The 16,931-nt window shown below is 36.0% G+C and overlaps 1 protein-coding gene across 2 annotated transcripts in view; it reads right to left on the reverse strand.

Annotated features, from left to right (window-relative positions):
• LOC127423510 (paladin-like) overlaps window positions 1-16,931 on the reverse strand; it is a 104,491-nt gene that overhangs the window by 60,079 nt on the left and 27,481 nt on the right. For both annotated transcript variants that reach the window (XM_051667883.1, XM_051667882.1), the window contains exons 4-9: window positions 13,163-13,342; window positions 12,639-12,803; window positions 10,993-11,153; window positions 8,788-8,863; window positions 2,266-2,423; window positions 2,005-2,107 (exon numbers count right to left, since the gene is read on the reverse strand). In XM_051667883.1, coding sequence (XP_051523843.1) covers window positions 2,005-2,107; window positions 2,266-2,423; window positions 8,788-8,863; window positions 10,993-11,153; window positions 12,639-12,803; window positions 13,163-13,342 — 843 coding nt within the window. The remainder of the gene's footprint in view (window positions 1-2,004; window positions 2,108-2,265; window positions 2,424-8,787; window positions 8,864-10,992; window positions 11,154-12,638; window positions 12,804-13,162; window positions 13,343-16,931) is intronic.

Consider the following 16,931-nt stretch of genomic DNA (forward strand, 5'->3'; position numbering starts at 1 on the left):
ATGACCAATTATTATTATTATTATTCAGGGATGCACACTCATGAGAGGTAAAAAAGGTGAGAAAGTCATAACTGGTGTTCTAGATATACATTTTTAGTCAATTTGTTTGTTGCATTTAAAAAATGTTGTTGCTTTTGACATTTTTAAGCTTAAAGTAACCCTTTCAAGTGATTTCAGTAAGGAAAATGTATAATCCTAACAAACAATTTGAGCAAATTAGCTTCAAAAAAGGTGACTAGCTGAAAGGCGAGTAGTTTGCATCTCTGATTATTATTATTATTATTATTATTAGAATTAGAATTATTTTAAACTTTCCTCAAGAAACTCAACCTCTTCTCAAAGCAATGCAACAAAGAAAATAATACGAGAGAACAAAAAAAGATTTAACTTTAAAATCATTAAATCTGGGGCCTGGGTAGCTCAGTGGTAAAGACGCTGACTACCACCCCTGGAGTTCGCTAGTTCGCTAGTTCGAATCCAGGGTGTGCTGAGTGACTCCAGCCAGGTCTCCTAAGCAACCAAATTGGCCCGGTTGCTAGGGAGGGTAGAGTCACATGGGGTAACCTCCTCGTGATCGCTATAATGTGGTTCTCGCTCTCGGTGGGGCGCGTGGTGAGTTGAGCGTGGATGCCGCGGAGAATAGCGTGAAGCCTCCACACACGCTATGTCTCCATGGCAACGTGCTCAACAAGCCACGTGATAAGATGCACGGTCTCAGATGCGGAGGCAACTGGGATTCGTCCTCCGCCACCCCAATTGAGGCGAGTCACTACGCGACCACGAGGACTTAAAAGCACATTGGGAATTGGGCATACCATATTGGGAGAAAAAAAAAATCTAACGACTGACACGTCACTATATCGTCACTAGGGATGTCTTAAAATATCGATATACTGATTATTGATCGGCACGTTATTTTATCGATATATTTTTGAGGCTCTGATATATTTAAATTAGCTGACATTCAAATTAGAAGCCCAATTGGCTTACTTTCCAATTCACTTACTTGGCCTCTGTTTAACAGTCTGGCGTAATAGCGTTGGGAGACCACAAGAGGGCGATATACCATTTACTGAAGGTGGTCACGATCACACACACATACACACAGGATGAGCTGAAGCAGCACAGATGGCAGTTCACAGGTTAGTGAAACTTGTGTAACTGTGCAATGTTTATTATGCAATTTCTCTGTATGTACCCATAAATAGGTCTTTCATTCAAGCTGTCAAACCACAAAAAGACATACTTGTTACTGAAAATACATTGTGTAGGCTCTATGAAAGATACTTATACACAATATATCATCCAGTTACACTACAGTAAATAATCTTTGTCCTTTGACAAGCGCTCCAAGGCACTTAGGAATGTTGACGCTGAGCGTTGGCACCTTTGTAGAAAATAAATAATTGTTTCTCATTTTAGAACGCGCAATGTCAGCCGCCAGACGCGTCCGGAGTGCGACCCACTTTTAATTGATCCTACCCATCACACTTTACCAAAGTTGTGTTGAGAAATATGTCTGAAGAGACAAAGACAATTGTGCAGCGAGCAGACCTGTTTATATCTGAATATATATATATATATATATATATATATATATATATATCGATAATCATCATGAAAATCTTCAGATTATCGATGTGTGAAAAAGACATCGATCCCAAGCCTAATCGTCACCACGATAATATCGCCCAGCCCTATTTCATATTATTGCATATTTTTTTTTTTTTTACAAATGTTTGTAAAGACGACCAAACCATTATTGGAATATAATTTTATATTTATTTCCACAACGGTCAATGTGAAATAATCTATGCCAGGTAAAACCAAAAACTTGCTTTACATGTCAATCAAACATCAGTTCTTAGCCAGAATAAACGGCAATAAGCGGATCAGACTTTACGCTGATAGTGACAAGTCTGACTACACAAGACTACAAACGTCAAGTGAAAACTCTTGATGATGTTAATCATATTTAGTATTAACACAGGACTAAAGTCTGACCTCTTCCATGACCTCTTGACCTTTAGGCAGTTTACTGACGAGCGTCTGGATCACCTGGAACTGCATTTTAGGTTTAGCTGTTACATCCTCTTCTGTTACAACTCTATGAAAACATGAAATCCTTCTCATTACACGGCTCAGCATCAAACACAAAAATAACTATAGTATTAAACTTTTAATGACGTTTTTTAATAAAACATTCTGTAAAAGCAGCAAGAAAAACCGAAAACATCGCTCATGCACGTGTGTTTGGGGTCTTACGGTGGTGCTGTCTCCTGTGTCGCCCGTGTGAGGTGAATCATCACTAATGAGCCCAGGATCAGACCCAGATTAGTGCGACCGACACCAACCTGACAACTGAACAAAAGCGCTGGAAGAGGACGGGTCGCATCACGACTCAAAGAGAGAGACGGATTCTCCTATAAGAGAAAAAGAAGCAGAAAGAGACCATGTGCAAATACAGTACATGTATATTACAGATATTATTAATAATTTAAGAACATTTAAAGATTTATGCATTTCAAGTTCATAACAAAATTCCATCAAATTGAACGGAGTAATATTTAATAATATACATATATATATATTTATAGCATTTTCTACAATAATAAAATACATGTACTTTTAAATGTCAAGTGGTGTAACCACTAAGTAAAAGGTGCAGAACAAATGTGCCTTTTCATATATATTATTTATTTTTATTTTTTTTACTTCACACACACACTCTCATGAGGGTCTAAAGGGCTCCTCTTTGTTTTTGTTTTTTGGTCACATGACAGAATGGCTACCTGCATGTTGGAAACACCACCTGACTATGATTTGGTAGACAAAAGGTGTTGTTTTTTTCAATATTAATAATATTTTTAAACAATAGTTTCACTGCTTATTTTTTATAATAATAATAATAATTAAAGCTGTAAGCAGCAATGTGGATTCCTCCTCAAAACTGCAAATTATGTAAAAATTGGCATGGTAGAGACATGTACTTCACACATGTACACAACATTTCATTAATTTGTTATTAAACATTGCAAGAGTCTTCATATGAACTGGTGATTGAATCAAAGTATCGGTTTTATGACTAACGGATTTGTAAAGCATTATTTTAGCATTAGCGATAAATAATAGTAACTGTAATTCTGTCATCTTTTGACATATCAAGGTGAAATTTTGCACAGTACTTCAGAGTGATGTCATCTTGAAGCCTGTTAGGTTGGAAAAAACATTAGTCAAAATGGCATTAGATATTTTGGACATGGATATTGAGACAATGTGGACATTTACATAAACGTGCACCTTTCAGCCATTTTGGATTATATTCCTTTTTGCTAAATATCAAATTGAAAGACATGTATCCTACACATACATACCGAGTTTCAAGTCAATTGGAGCTATGGTTCAGGAGGAGTAGATTTTTGTAGGTTTTCCCAAATTTTCACTGTACAGGAAAATCCATCATGGCGGACTTTATGGGTTCTAGAGGCTTTTTGTTCCTCATGAGAAATGAGGCATATATACCAAGTTTCAGAAATGTTGGACTTATGGGGTGGAAATGGCATTACTTTGAAAATTGACAAATTGGGGCGTGGCCTGTAGCGCCATCTATTGGCTCACGTGGGCCATTTTTGGTGTGGTAGTTACTCGTGGCCTGTAGTATCAATGTGCCAAATTTCAAAACTTTTTACCAAGGAGATCTTGAGTTGAGCTACAGGAATAATAAGAAGAATACTAACAAAAACAATAGGTTTCCTCCTACCGGAGGAATCCTAATAATAAAAGACTATTTCATACTACTTATGCAAACAATTATGTTTTCAAGAATTTCAGCATTTATTTATTTTTTTATAAACAACATGACATTTTTGACTTCAAAATTATCCAAATGTCTTTGAACTCATTGCAAAAATGTTTATCATAGTAGAGATGTGTAAATTGCATTGTTTAAGTATCTTTGAATAACTTCATATATTTGGACAAAAATGTATTTAATTTTTTTAAATGAGCGTCACGTCATTGACTTTAATTTGGTGAACAAAAGGTTCTGTTTTTGTTTTTTCGAATATTAATATTTTAAAACAGTTGTTTCACTGCTGATTTTTTTAAAGAATAATAATAAAAGTCTATTCCAAACTATTTGTGGCAAAATGTATTTTTTTCAAGAATTCCAGCATTTTATTTTTATTTTTTGTTTACTGTCTCCAGATGGTCACACCACATGACATTTTTACTTCAACGCCAAGAAAAAAAATATATCAAAGTGACTTTGAACTTACTGCAAAAATTGCTATCATAGTAGAGGTGTGTAAATGGCTTTTTTTTTTTTTTTAAATGTCTTTTTAAATAACAGATCCACATAAAAAAAAAAGAAAAAAAAGAGCATCACTTCATTGACCCAAAATGTTAACAATGAATAAATCAAGCTTGGACTCTTTTCCATAAGCAACATTTACCAGATGAACAATACAATTTAAAGAATTTCTGAGTGTTCCTTTTAAAAATGTGCAAATTACATTTCTGTCCGCTAGAAATTACCAGTAAAAGGGAGTGTCAGCTAGTAGAGAAACTGAATGAATAATAATCTCTGTCACGGATCGGGTCACTGCACGAGTCGAGTTGGCAGACCGGCAGAACAAACAGTCTTAATGCAAGACAGGAAGTGGTCTCGTCACTTTTATACAGCTACTTCCAGTGTATCCTCCTTTTGGCAGACTAAAATACCAGCGTGAGCTCAGAGGTTGTTCAGGATGCTTTGAATAGTGAGCGGATGCATTTATGAGAGCAGGGAGGATGGCGTTTGGATGAATGATTTTAAAACGGCCACAAGCTCCAGACAATCCATCAAAAAGACAAACAGATCATTTTAAATAGCAGTTTGGGAATGAAACCCTTACAAAAACACTGTATAAAGAAGCGATTCTCAACTGGTCAGTCTGTTCTGATAGTGACAAACAACAGGGGAAAATTATGCTAAATGCAAACAATAAAATGCAACTAACACTATAATCATGCATGGTTAGGACAACAAAATAAATAGGCATATCAACCAACTTTCTAAAAAGAGAGGAGAAAATGCTTCCCATTTGTTGTTGATGTCAAAGGTCACATGTCCAATCACACGCTACAGTATTTTCGCTACAATTCATCCGTCACTTGGTAATATGTCTAATACTAATCTAATATTTTCCCAGTGATAATAACTTCGCATATTGTTGGACTTAATGTCCTAGGTTAAATCTGAATCCGAAAGCAAAACCAGTTGAGAACCAGTTAAAAATGTAATGTCTAAAGTATTCATGTGCACAGAAACATGAGTTAACTCAGCCTGGGTTTTTCTGGGAAATGTCGTCATTTGGAGTTCCGTCTCAGTTTAACTCTATAATGCCGTGTGTATTAAATATGATGCAAAATGTTTGACGGCTCCTGTTTCACTCTCTGTTCAAGCTGATGAGCCAAATTACCTATGTTAATGTAAATTTCACATGTTTATGGCACCATATAGTGGTTATTTGTGAATATAACGGCGGCGGATTCCTGAATATAAGCAACTTGTGCTTGGTTAAAATTTTTTATATTATTTTATTGAAAAAGCCCCTTTGAAATGCACGTATCAAATGTGATACAACAGGCTTTTGAGGAATATCTCTCAATCACTAGTACATTACATTCATGCACACCACAAAGACAAAATCACAGAGCTTTGAAAAATCTGACATATACATTTTAGAAGATTTAAAGTGTGAACTAATATTTCTGTGTATTTTCATATATGCAGCCTGCTCTGTCATTATAAAGATTTCATTATTTTACATTACAATCTATTATGATGTCATCTCACCATAAGTTCATGAGTCACAGTGAAAAAAGTTTATTAAAAACAGAATATTTTATTAGGGGTTCAAGCCCAAAGGGCTAGAAACCTTATTGTTTTTAATCAGGATTATTATTATTATTATTCTGCCCTAAAACTGATCGTGCAGACCAAACCATATGGCCTAGACACCTGAAACTTTCAGGGATGGTAGTACTCCAGCTGGCTAGCCATATGCATGGAATCGGCCCAATCGGCCCATAGGTGGCGCTAAAGTGAACAAAACAAATTATTTACATATTTTGGGCCATAACTCCTAAACTGTATGTCCGAGACTCATGTGCCTTGTGTCATTGGAATCCTTGGCTCAAGATGAATAAGACTGCTATCTCAGATTTCATTTCAGTCATGAAAATTAGCAATTTGCGATATTTCGTAAAACCTACTTTTTCTAGACCGTATGTCCGATTTGCATGAAATTTGTCGTGGGGCAGCGGTCACCAATTAGCGGACCGCAGGCCAGGTCCGGACCCTGGATTGGTTCCATCCGGACCGCAAGACATCATGACAATGGTTGCCCCATCTCACGTTTCTACACTTTAGGTTAGCAGCGCAACAAAATAACGGAGCTGTGTACATCGTAAGCGCTCCGGGGCGAAGATGCACTGATTTGATTTTTGTGGTTCCAGAGCGCCTTTAGACTAAAAACAATTTTTTCCCCCCATCTAAAACTTTCTTTATTAATCAACATGTTTCGAGCCTATTGATAAACTGACATTTCGGTTTAAATTTTGTGAAAATTAATCAGAGTCAGAGATAACATCATCTCATGGAAGGCAAGAATGACAACCAATACGTTGAAATTATGAGTTCTCTCCTTATGATGAAAAACATTTCCATTATTTTATAGTTAAAATTTGCATTTTAAGGGATATATGAAAATGGTTCATTAAGACTTTTACAGTACCAACATTTTCTCTCAGGGGTTACCCCTGAACCTCCATACAGTATCTTTCCTATACTGTATATAGGCTATATATAAATGTTAGATCCCACATAGTCCACTACTGTCTTGGGTCACAATGTCCTCATTCTTGCCCAGTAATTAAGAGACTTTTTGACTGTTGATTTATTTGTATTATTTTTTTTTTCTTATTTTACAAAGCAGGCTACTATTGCTGCCAACTTGGAAAATTATACCTACTATTCCAAAATAAAACTGCATTTCTTACACATTGTCATTAGTCAGAATGGCTACGAAATTATATGTTATTATGATACCTTGTGACGAAAGTTATTTTTGTCTGGACCTTTGGTGGGATGGGAATGTCGAGACCGGATCTCTTGGAAATGTGACTGAATACCCCTGATCTTGGGACACTGATGACAAAAAGTTAACAAAAGCTTTTTGATAAATCAAATCGTTTTCGAATAACGCTTCAACGAAGTTGACCACGATTGCACCAAAATTGACTTGTGGCTGTAACTTCGCAACTCTTTAGCATATTGACACGAAACTTGGTATAAGTCATCACAGGCATGACCTGAGGGTACCTGCACCGTTTTGGCACAGCACCACCTAGTGGTCAAGAGATATGAAAAATAGCTATTTTTGCTTATAACTTCTGAACAGTTTGGAATAAAATCATAAGATTGGTCTCTTTGGATTCCTTGGGACATAACGAGTACGATGATACCCAAATTGCCATGGTCAGCATCATTTCCCGCCATTTTTAATTTTACTGAAAACATACTTTTTGGAACTCCTCCCAGGTCGTATAGCCGATTTGCCCGAAATTTGTTGTGTATCATCTAGGGGCACTCATGACAAAATACTATCTAAATCTCGCGGCTTGCAGCTATATTTCATATTGTATTTGATGTGCTGAATTGAACTGTGATTCATTTCAATGCATATTTATAGAGCAAGGAGTTGTTGTTGTCATGGCCAAACTCTCAAACATTTGGTATCTCTGAAAAGCCCAAGGGAGTCCTCCGATAATACCCCAAGATTTACCACTGTAGCAAAACTTACATAACAAATGTCCTACACATAAATGATTTGCTGGACCTCAGAAGGATAATGACCTTTAAAGCCGAATGTATCAAATATGATGCATAAAACGTGTATTTTTATATTTTTTTACGATTTCTTTTTATAGTTTGTCTAATGGTACTAAAAACTGTTTTATTTATAAAAAAATAAAAAATAAAAAGGCTTTTTAGCTTGTGGTTTCGTTTTGGCCATTTTATACTTTCTAATCTTTCAAATCGACAAATCTGTGGCTTCATCTTATGTCCTCTGAAACCAGAGAAACAGGAAACACAACACATGTGAAGGAAGTGTCATTCATCAAGGCTGCAAGATTGCCGCAAACATAAATACACACACACTCCCAACACAAGAGCAACTCCAAACACAATGATTTATCATGGTAACCATAATCTTCACCAAAATATCATGGTTACTACAGTTAAAAGAGCATAAGAAGCTGTCAGAAAAGGTTTTAAGATTGCATAATTAGTACTGTTTCATGTTCTATTGTTTACTAAAGTCTCTACAATGCACGGTACTCAATTAGTAAGCTATAGAGGTCTTCTCTCTTCCTGATGTTCTCCAGAATATTTCCCGTCATCACTCATTTCCAGCACCTGTTTTAAAGCATCTGACATGTTTAGATTCTACAGTCTCAGAGTCAAACGACAAACTGACCTCAGTCGAATTTATCACATTGCCAGCTGAATTGGTGTGTCAGTGACACTGTACCGACTACACCACGAGAAATCATTCCACTGATAAACAGACCCTTTATGTGTTTTAAAGGCCATCACATGACATCAGCTGACCAGTGTCATTGATTTAGAAGATTAACTAATTTTTAGAAAGGTCAAGTTGACACTGGACAGACTCATGACATGCAAGTTGAATATGGTTCTTGGTGTTTCATGCCAGCAATTTCAGCAGAATTTCTTACCCTGAGAACGTTGACAAACGCGTCAAAGTCGTCCTCCAGTGGTGCGCCCTCCATCGGCAGTGGCAGACGGTAATACCTGGAGACACATTACTGTGATTATCACCTGTTTCTCAGGAGCATTTTGAGATGTTACCAAAAGTCAAAACTTAAGTGTCATTTTTGTTAACATTAGTTAATGCATTAGGTGCCATGAACAAATTTTTTACAGCATTTATTTATCTTTGTTCATGCTAGTTAACAAAAATACAACTGTTCATTGTTAGTTCATGTTGGTTCATAGTTCATTAACTAATGTTAACATATGCAACTTTTTATTTTAAAAAATGTATTACTATTGAAATGAACATTAACCAATATTCATAAAAGCTGTATAAATATTATTCATTGTTAGTTCATATAAATAATTTTTTTTAAAGGTGCAGTATGTAAGATTAAGAAACCCTTGTTATTAATGACACCTGTGGCCGTTAAGTGAACTGCAGCCTGATGCTCGTGCTCATGCTCGTGCACACACTCCATAGGGATGCGAGCGAGCATCGACCAAAACAACGACGTAACGTATAAAGAGACTGAACGTGATTCACCAGCATCATGCTGACAGATGAGGTAGCATAATTAAAATGACACCGTTATGATTGTTTTACTACAAAATATGAGACTAAACTAAAACTACTTATCAGCTAACACAGCATACTGATACACACATACAGCTACATACCACCCAACTACACCAGACTGTTTACTGTTGCACTGTTATGTTGCACTATTGTATGTTTTGCATGTCATATGTTGCACTACGATCAAGAAACCAGCGTATTTGCTTAAATTTATCCTGTATACCTGACTTTTAATATAAAGAGAAGATCGTTGAAATTATTTAAAAAGTTATGAAGCAAGGTAGCTTGCAATTCGTCAGCGTTAGCAGGCAAGATCAAGTTAGCTAAAATGACACAGATCAATCCTTATGGCACTATATGTCACATGCTTTGCAGTTATGTAAGATTACCTGTCCAATAAGAAGAACGGTAATTCGGGGTCAGTTTTAATCTCCAAAACCGAATGAAGGTCCCTCCAGGAATCAAATGCCCTGCTGATGTTCACTCTAGTTTTCACTCGACCACGATCACGTTCCCGCTTAGCCAGACGGGATTCAGTAGATAAATGTTTTTTGGCTTTGAGTTTGTGTAGGAGTCGGTGTTGTGCTGGGAGCCGGACGTTTGCTGGATTCCATCTCTAAGATAACGTTATCTAGTGTTGCAGTTTGTTGTCGCTGTTGAATAGTGGAAGAGAAGCACTGAGGCTCTCGGGAGCGCGCATAAACGTTACATCCTTTGGATTTTCCAGGCAAAAGCGACCCGCTCCCTTCGCATGAAAATCAGTCTACAGGCTTTAATAGGCAACCTAGGAAGTCTGGGAAGGGCTCATTTTTTAAGTTGCATTACAAGCCGTTCACACATTGACAAAAAAAGGCGAATATTACACGTAAAATGTTACATATTGCACCTTTAACTAATGTTAAAAAAATAGAACCTTATTGTAAAGTTTTCCCTTTTCTTTTTTGTTAAAATATGTTCTCCTATACCAGCTTAATGTGCAGAGCCATTCGAAGGGTGATTTACTTAACTTTAATTTAAGGGTCTTCACTTAAAGGTCTTCATTCAGTTTTCCACCAAAAATAAAAGCTTGATTCAACAGGATGTATGAATTACAGTCGTAATTAAGACATTAAGAAATATATTACTACTGTATAGAAAAAGTCAAAATAGTAGTAAGTATAATAGCAACAATTACACATTACATGGCTGTAGATTATTATTATTATATTATACATAATAAATTAATTTAAAAATGTTTGTACTGTGAGACTCTGTTGCTTATTATTTTGTTGAAAATGTATTATATTTTCATTTGATTAAATTTTAATTATTATTTTCGATTAGACACTCTTTTGATGACATTTTATTTTAAAACATGGTATCCCATTAACATGACAAAAACAAAAAACCCAGAATTTGGTACAAAATAAAACTCAAGATTAGCTCAATTAATGGCATGTGTTTGGGGCGGGACAATCTGTTGGGGAAACCTGTTTTTGTTATTTTATTTGCAATTACACTTGGTGACGCTAATGGCGCAGAAATGACACACTTCTCATTTAGATATGGTTAAAAAAGCACAAAAAGTAGGAAGTGTGTGTGAGTGTACCTGTATGTGGGCATCGTAAACCGTGGTCTTTTATACACCTCCTCTGTAACATGAATGTCTTCTTCACAGGATATGGAGATTTTCTGCGGTTCTCCTTTAAAGTGCTCAATGTCGTTATACACATATAACACGTTGTCATTCAGTTTGGCAAAGTCGTGAAGCTAAAAACACAAATCAACATGTGTCAGTTTGTCTCATTTAAATGTTTTGCTTTCTAATAAATGCAATATAAAAGGAACATCAAAAGAACATTTTTGAGCCGTTATGATGCTCACGTTAAGTAACCACTGACTGAAATTATACATGTTTGAGCTTGTATTTAACATGGTTTTAATTGTAACTGTAGGCTTTTCCTTTTATACCACAAAACACTATTGAGATCAGCGAATTCAGATTCAGTGTGAATGCGAGATGTTCTGACTTCTTTTTCGATAACTCTATTCAGATCAGCGAATTCAAATTCAGTGTGAACGCGAGATGTTCTGACTTCTTTTTTGATAACTCTATTCAGATCAGCGAATTCAGATTCAGTGTGAACGCGAGATGTTCTGACTTTTTTTGATAACTCTATTGAGATCAGCGAATTCAGATTCAGTGTGAACGCGAGATGTTCTGACTTTTTTCGATAACTATTCAGATCAGCGAATTCAAATTCAGTGTGAACGCGAGATGTTCTGACTTTTTTCGATAACTATTCAGATCAGCGAATTCAAATTCAGTGTGAACGCGAGATGTTCTGACTTTTTTCGATAACTCTATTCAGATCAGCGAATTCAGATTCAGTGTGAACGCGAGATGTTCTGACTTCTTTTTCGATAACTCTATTGAGATCAGCGAATTCAGATTCAGTGTGAACGCGAGATGTTCTGACTTCTTTTTCGATAACTATTGAGATCAGCGAATTCAAATTCAGTGTGAACGCGAGATGTTCTGACTTTTTTTGATAACTCTATTGAGATCAGCAAATTCAGATTCAGTGTGAACGCGAGATGTTCTGACTTTTTTCGATAACAATTCAGATCAGCGAATTCAAATTCAGTGTGAACGCGAGATGTTCTGACTTTCGATAACTCTATTCAGATCAGCGAATTCAGATTCAGTGTGAACGCGAGATGTTCTGACTTTTTTTGATAACTCTATTCAGATCAGCGAATTCAGATTCAGTGTGAACGCGAGATGTTCTGACTTCTTTTTTGATAACTCTATTGAGATCAGCGAATTCAGATTCAGTGTGAACGCGAAATGTTCTGACTTCTTTTTGAAAAACTATATTCAGATCAGCCAATCCAAATTCAGTGTGAACGCGAGATGTTCTGACTTCTTTTTCGATAACTCTATTCAGATCAGCGAATTCAGATTCAGTGGGAATGCGAGATGTTCTGACTTCTTTTTCGATAACTCTATTGAGATCAGCGAATTCAGATTCAGTGTGAACGTGAGATGTTCTGACTTCTTTTTCGATAACTCTATTGAGATCAGCGAATTCAGATTCAGTGTGAACGAGAGATGTTCTGACTTCTTTTTCGATAACTATTCAGATCAGCGAATTCAAATTCAGTGTGAACGTGAAATGTTCTGACTTCTTTTTGAAAAACCATATTCAGATCAGCCAATCCAAATTCAGTGTGAACGTGAGATGTTCAAACCTCTTTTCTTATGGTGAGTTCTAGATTCTCAGCAGTAACATCTCGTCCCAGTCCATGCAGGTTCTCATGAAGGTTTTCCTTTTTCCGGGGAGTGTACGGAACAAAGTCACCCTCCAAACTCAGAAATACTACAGGCTCCTCGCGTAAACAGAAGAAAATCACCTCCTTTTGAGAGCGAGAGAGAATATAAAGCATCTCAAATAAATACATTTAGTGATTGCACCTCTTAACAAATTGGTTAGTTGTGCAATTCAGCTAAATCCTTATCATTATTTACAAAGTTTGTTTTTTGTTTGTTGGACTATGAGCAAATAAGAGTTTAAAGTGTCAGTTTAATCATCACTGCAAGTGTAAAACTAATTAAGGTGAACAATCATATGAATCAACAGACAGAATTAATCTCAATGTGAGATCTCGTTTAACAAATTACTTGACAAACACCTCATCAGCATAATTATTTGCACATCGCTTTTGCTTAATAGAGGGCAAACACAGTTCTGTTGGAGATATTCATGGCCTCTGACCTGATGACCTTGGCCCTGCAGTCTCTGGAGGACCTCTTTAAAACCATTCAGGCTGGGCTGGCCCATGCCATAGAGAGGGAAGCTGCCTTTGCTCTGTCTGAAGTTGGGTGCTCCATACGAGCCGCTGGTGTTGAGAACATCCACTTTGCTGAACACGTCCTGTACCATGAAGTAGGAACCCTGAGAGGAACACAATCAGATTTCGGCTCATACATTTCTACAACTTACCTTTCACTTTAACAAAACATGCACTTTTCAAAGGAACACAATCTGCAGTCTCTGTGATCGGGATAAAAAGACTAAAAAGAAACTCCATTACGTCACATAGAGGTTCAGAAACCTTGTCCAATCAAACGCTTTCTTGAACTAAAACGAACCCTGCCCCTACATCTTTTCAGCATGCCAGGCTGTGTTCTAACTGGTGCTGATCATGCCTTCAGAGGGCACTTCAAAGGGAACACAATCCACACTGTAGGGTCATTCCAAACAGATTTTCCAATACGAAATTGCTTAACCCTTTAAGCTCTGAAGGTGTTTTTAAAGATTTCCTGTTTCAGTGGCATACCAAAAATTAAAGGCTTATAACTCAAAAAAAAAAAAAAAGGGGTCAATTGTTTGGTATCATTGTAAAGCAAACTTATATATTTTTTAATGATATAGATTATGATATATTCTGACACTCTCAGCTTAAGAAACTGCTGAAAATTCACCAAAAAAATTGTCAATTTACTTTTTTCTTATTTTTCTGATTTGACATTATATTTCTCTGGGTATAAATAAGCTACCTCTGAAAAACTGCTTTTGTTTTGTTCCCAATCATGTCAACTGTATCTGAGAACAAATGTGTGTGACACATTACAACAAAGCAATCAAAAGTTATAGCTTTACAAAAATAATTTATCATAGTGTCCAAAAGCCTCTCCAAACAAATAAAACATAAGAATTAATTACACATGCAAACACAACAATGATTAAAGGTTTGCATAGCATGCAGACATGATTTTAGTAATGAGATTTCACAGAATGAGTTTCATTCTGTGTCATTTGAGTCATCATTGAGTCCGTGTCATGTATTTGGCGCCATCTCCTGGTGGCCATATGTAACATTGTGCTTCATGTGGATTATCTAATGATCTTTGCATCTGATTACCTTGTGTGTGGGCTCGTTTGAAAGATAATCACCTCCTCTAAGTAATAGTATGTGATATTTTACGTTCTGTTTATTTTTGGTGAAGTTATATGCGAAAATGCGGCATATAAAAGACACCAACATAATTGTCAAAGACATATTTAGCTATTACTCGCTATATTTTTGTCTGTGAGTAAAACAAATAGGCTGGTTGTATTCTACTCTTTGAGAGTTTTCCAACAACATATGACACATGGCTATTTGATCTGTTTCACGTTTTTACCGATTACAATAATATGTATAGTGTCAAATGGAACACTTTCAAAATGGAACACTTCATATTTGTCTGTAAATTTCAAATCACTCGTTCAGTTTTGGTCATAATGTCCATATGCATTGGAAAGTAGAGCTTCTAAGCTTTTAAACGATACCCATTTTGTGTTGGTCAAGACTGCGATGCAATGTGTTTGTTTGTGGGCTTGTTATGCAGTAACAGGTTTAGTTAGATAATCGTTCAGTTCTCAAGTCTTTGGAAAAGCTGGCTGGCTTTGAGATCACTTTCTCAAGTTTCCCCTTAAGTGGCTCTGAACATTTTTTAAAACGTACATGATTGTTACATTTTACAATGATATGAAGGACTGAACCTGTAAGTGTACTGTAAGCTGCTTTACATAAAAGCATCGGCTTGACTTATTATTACTTCACGATGTAGAAACCTTGACCATTCAACTCGAAAAAGAACATCAAATAATGAGAAAAAGAAACTTAAACTTAAAACCTCCTGTGTGTGTGTGTGTGTGTGTGTGTGTGTGTGTTATCTGTTGATTTGCAGCGAAACTCATCATTGGCTCGTCAGCAAACAGAAACTAACGAGCAAACAAAGCGTACAAGTGTGTGTCCAGCAGTCACAGGAGGTGAAGACACTTCAAAGCCTACAGTGAAAGGTGTGAACGGCCATGAGCACTACAGAGTGCTCAACAGCAGGACACTAATTAATTACACACTCGCTAGGGGCTGTTTGTAAAGACATGGGGACATGCTGAGACACCATGCACCATGGTATTAATGGGTGTTTCTTCAAATTTGGGCACTTTCATGTCCCAGGGTTTGACATCTATGCACAGATTTAAGCTTTTTTCTTTTTTTTGTTATATGAACTTGTTTAAACTGAGATGGAAACTTTTTACCAGGCCATCATCATTTATTTTGGTACTATTCAAATGCCTTTTATGTGTGGATTTATTATAAGCTCTTAATGAAACCAACCTTTTTAATTGAAGTAATCTACACAGTACAGAGGAACAGCTCACTTCAATCGTACTGCATAAAAACTACTGCTAAGAATATTGAAAGAACTGTGAATAGTAACAATTATTATTCACAAGAATAGTTAATAATTGGTTGAATCTAACAAAAACCAGCCAAGAAAATATCTGGGTCATTTTTTATACCAAAAACAAAAGAAAAAACAAGAAATTATATTTTGCATGATGTCAACTGAAGCTTATTTTTAGGACCATTAAGATGGTTTGCGTTATAAGTTATTTTAAATGACAATGCTCATAATCTCATTAATTCTCACAACCATAAAAAATAAAATAAAATTGTGTCACATAAAATAACATTGGTTTGTTATAACACCATGCCAGCTTCCATGGCTATTTTAGTCACAAAACCAGGTTAAATATAATAATAACAATAAAGAACCTATATAAGATGTGTAAAATCGATTTATAATAAAATTTCTGTAATTTCTATAAAACTGATTCTGGACTGACTATGTTAAAAACTAACTTTGTTTCAGGGGTGTCAGCAGAAGAAATAATTTTTCTCAGAGGACTAGACATTAGGGATGCATCGATGCATTGGCCGCCAATATTTATCGGCCAATTAATGACCAAATTAAAACCATCTGCAAATCGGTTTTAGTATGAAAATGCTGATGGTTCATTTATAACTAATTATCATCACACTTTGTAAAAACTCTCTGAATTCAAATGCACAATCTAGAAATAATGATAGCCACAGAATGTAGTAGGGTTAGCACTCCAAAGAACATGTAATATTTAATTATTATTCTTTTTTTGTTCTCATATTAATGAGGAAAAACCGTAGTTATGTGACACTTGTGAAAGCGGCACTTACCTATACATGATGAGGTAAAACCATCCAAACGCTTTGAAAACAGCAAACTTTGACTTCTTTGACATTGGTATGGTATCCATTAAGGGTGCACGATTGATTGAGTTAAGTTTGATATTGCAATAAGGTCTTGCGTGATTACAAATGCTTGAAAGGCTGCGTTTAAAAATAGACTGCAATCAGCACTTCAGTCAGCGCTGTGTAAGCAAGCGGCGCCCTCTAGCGGTCTGGACAGCATTTTCCATTATTCATTACACCACTATAGAATTTCAAGGCCGTTTTGTTCCTCTGGTAACTTTTTATTTTTAATTGATGTGGTTGACATGTTGGGCAATTCCACGGAAATATGTTTGCATAATATGAATTTGTGATGTTTTATTATATACAGTACAAACATGTACAATGTGAGTTCTGTTGTTCTGAACTGCAAAAACATAAGTGCAAATATGTTTTAGAGGTACAAAATGACCTCAAGTATTATGCTATGATATTTAGTTA

Source organism: Myxocyprinus asiaticus, chromosome 32, assembly GCF_019703515.2.
Source record: "Myxocyprinus asiaticus isolate MX2 ecotype Aquarium Trade chromosome 32, UBuf_Myxa_2, whole genome shotgun sequence".
NCBI lineage: Eukaryota > Metazoa > Chordata > Actinopteri > Cypriniformes > Catostomidae > Myxocyprinus > Myxocyprinus asiaticus.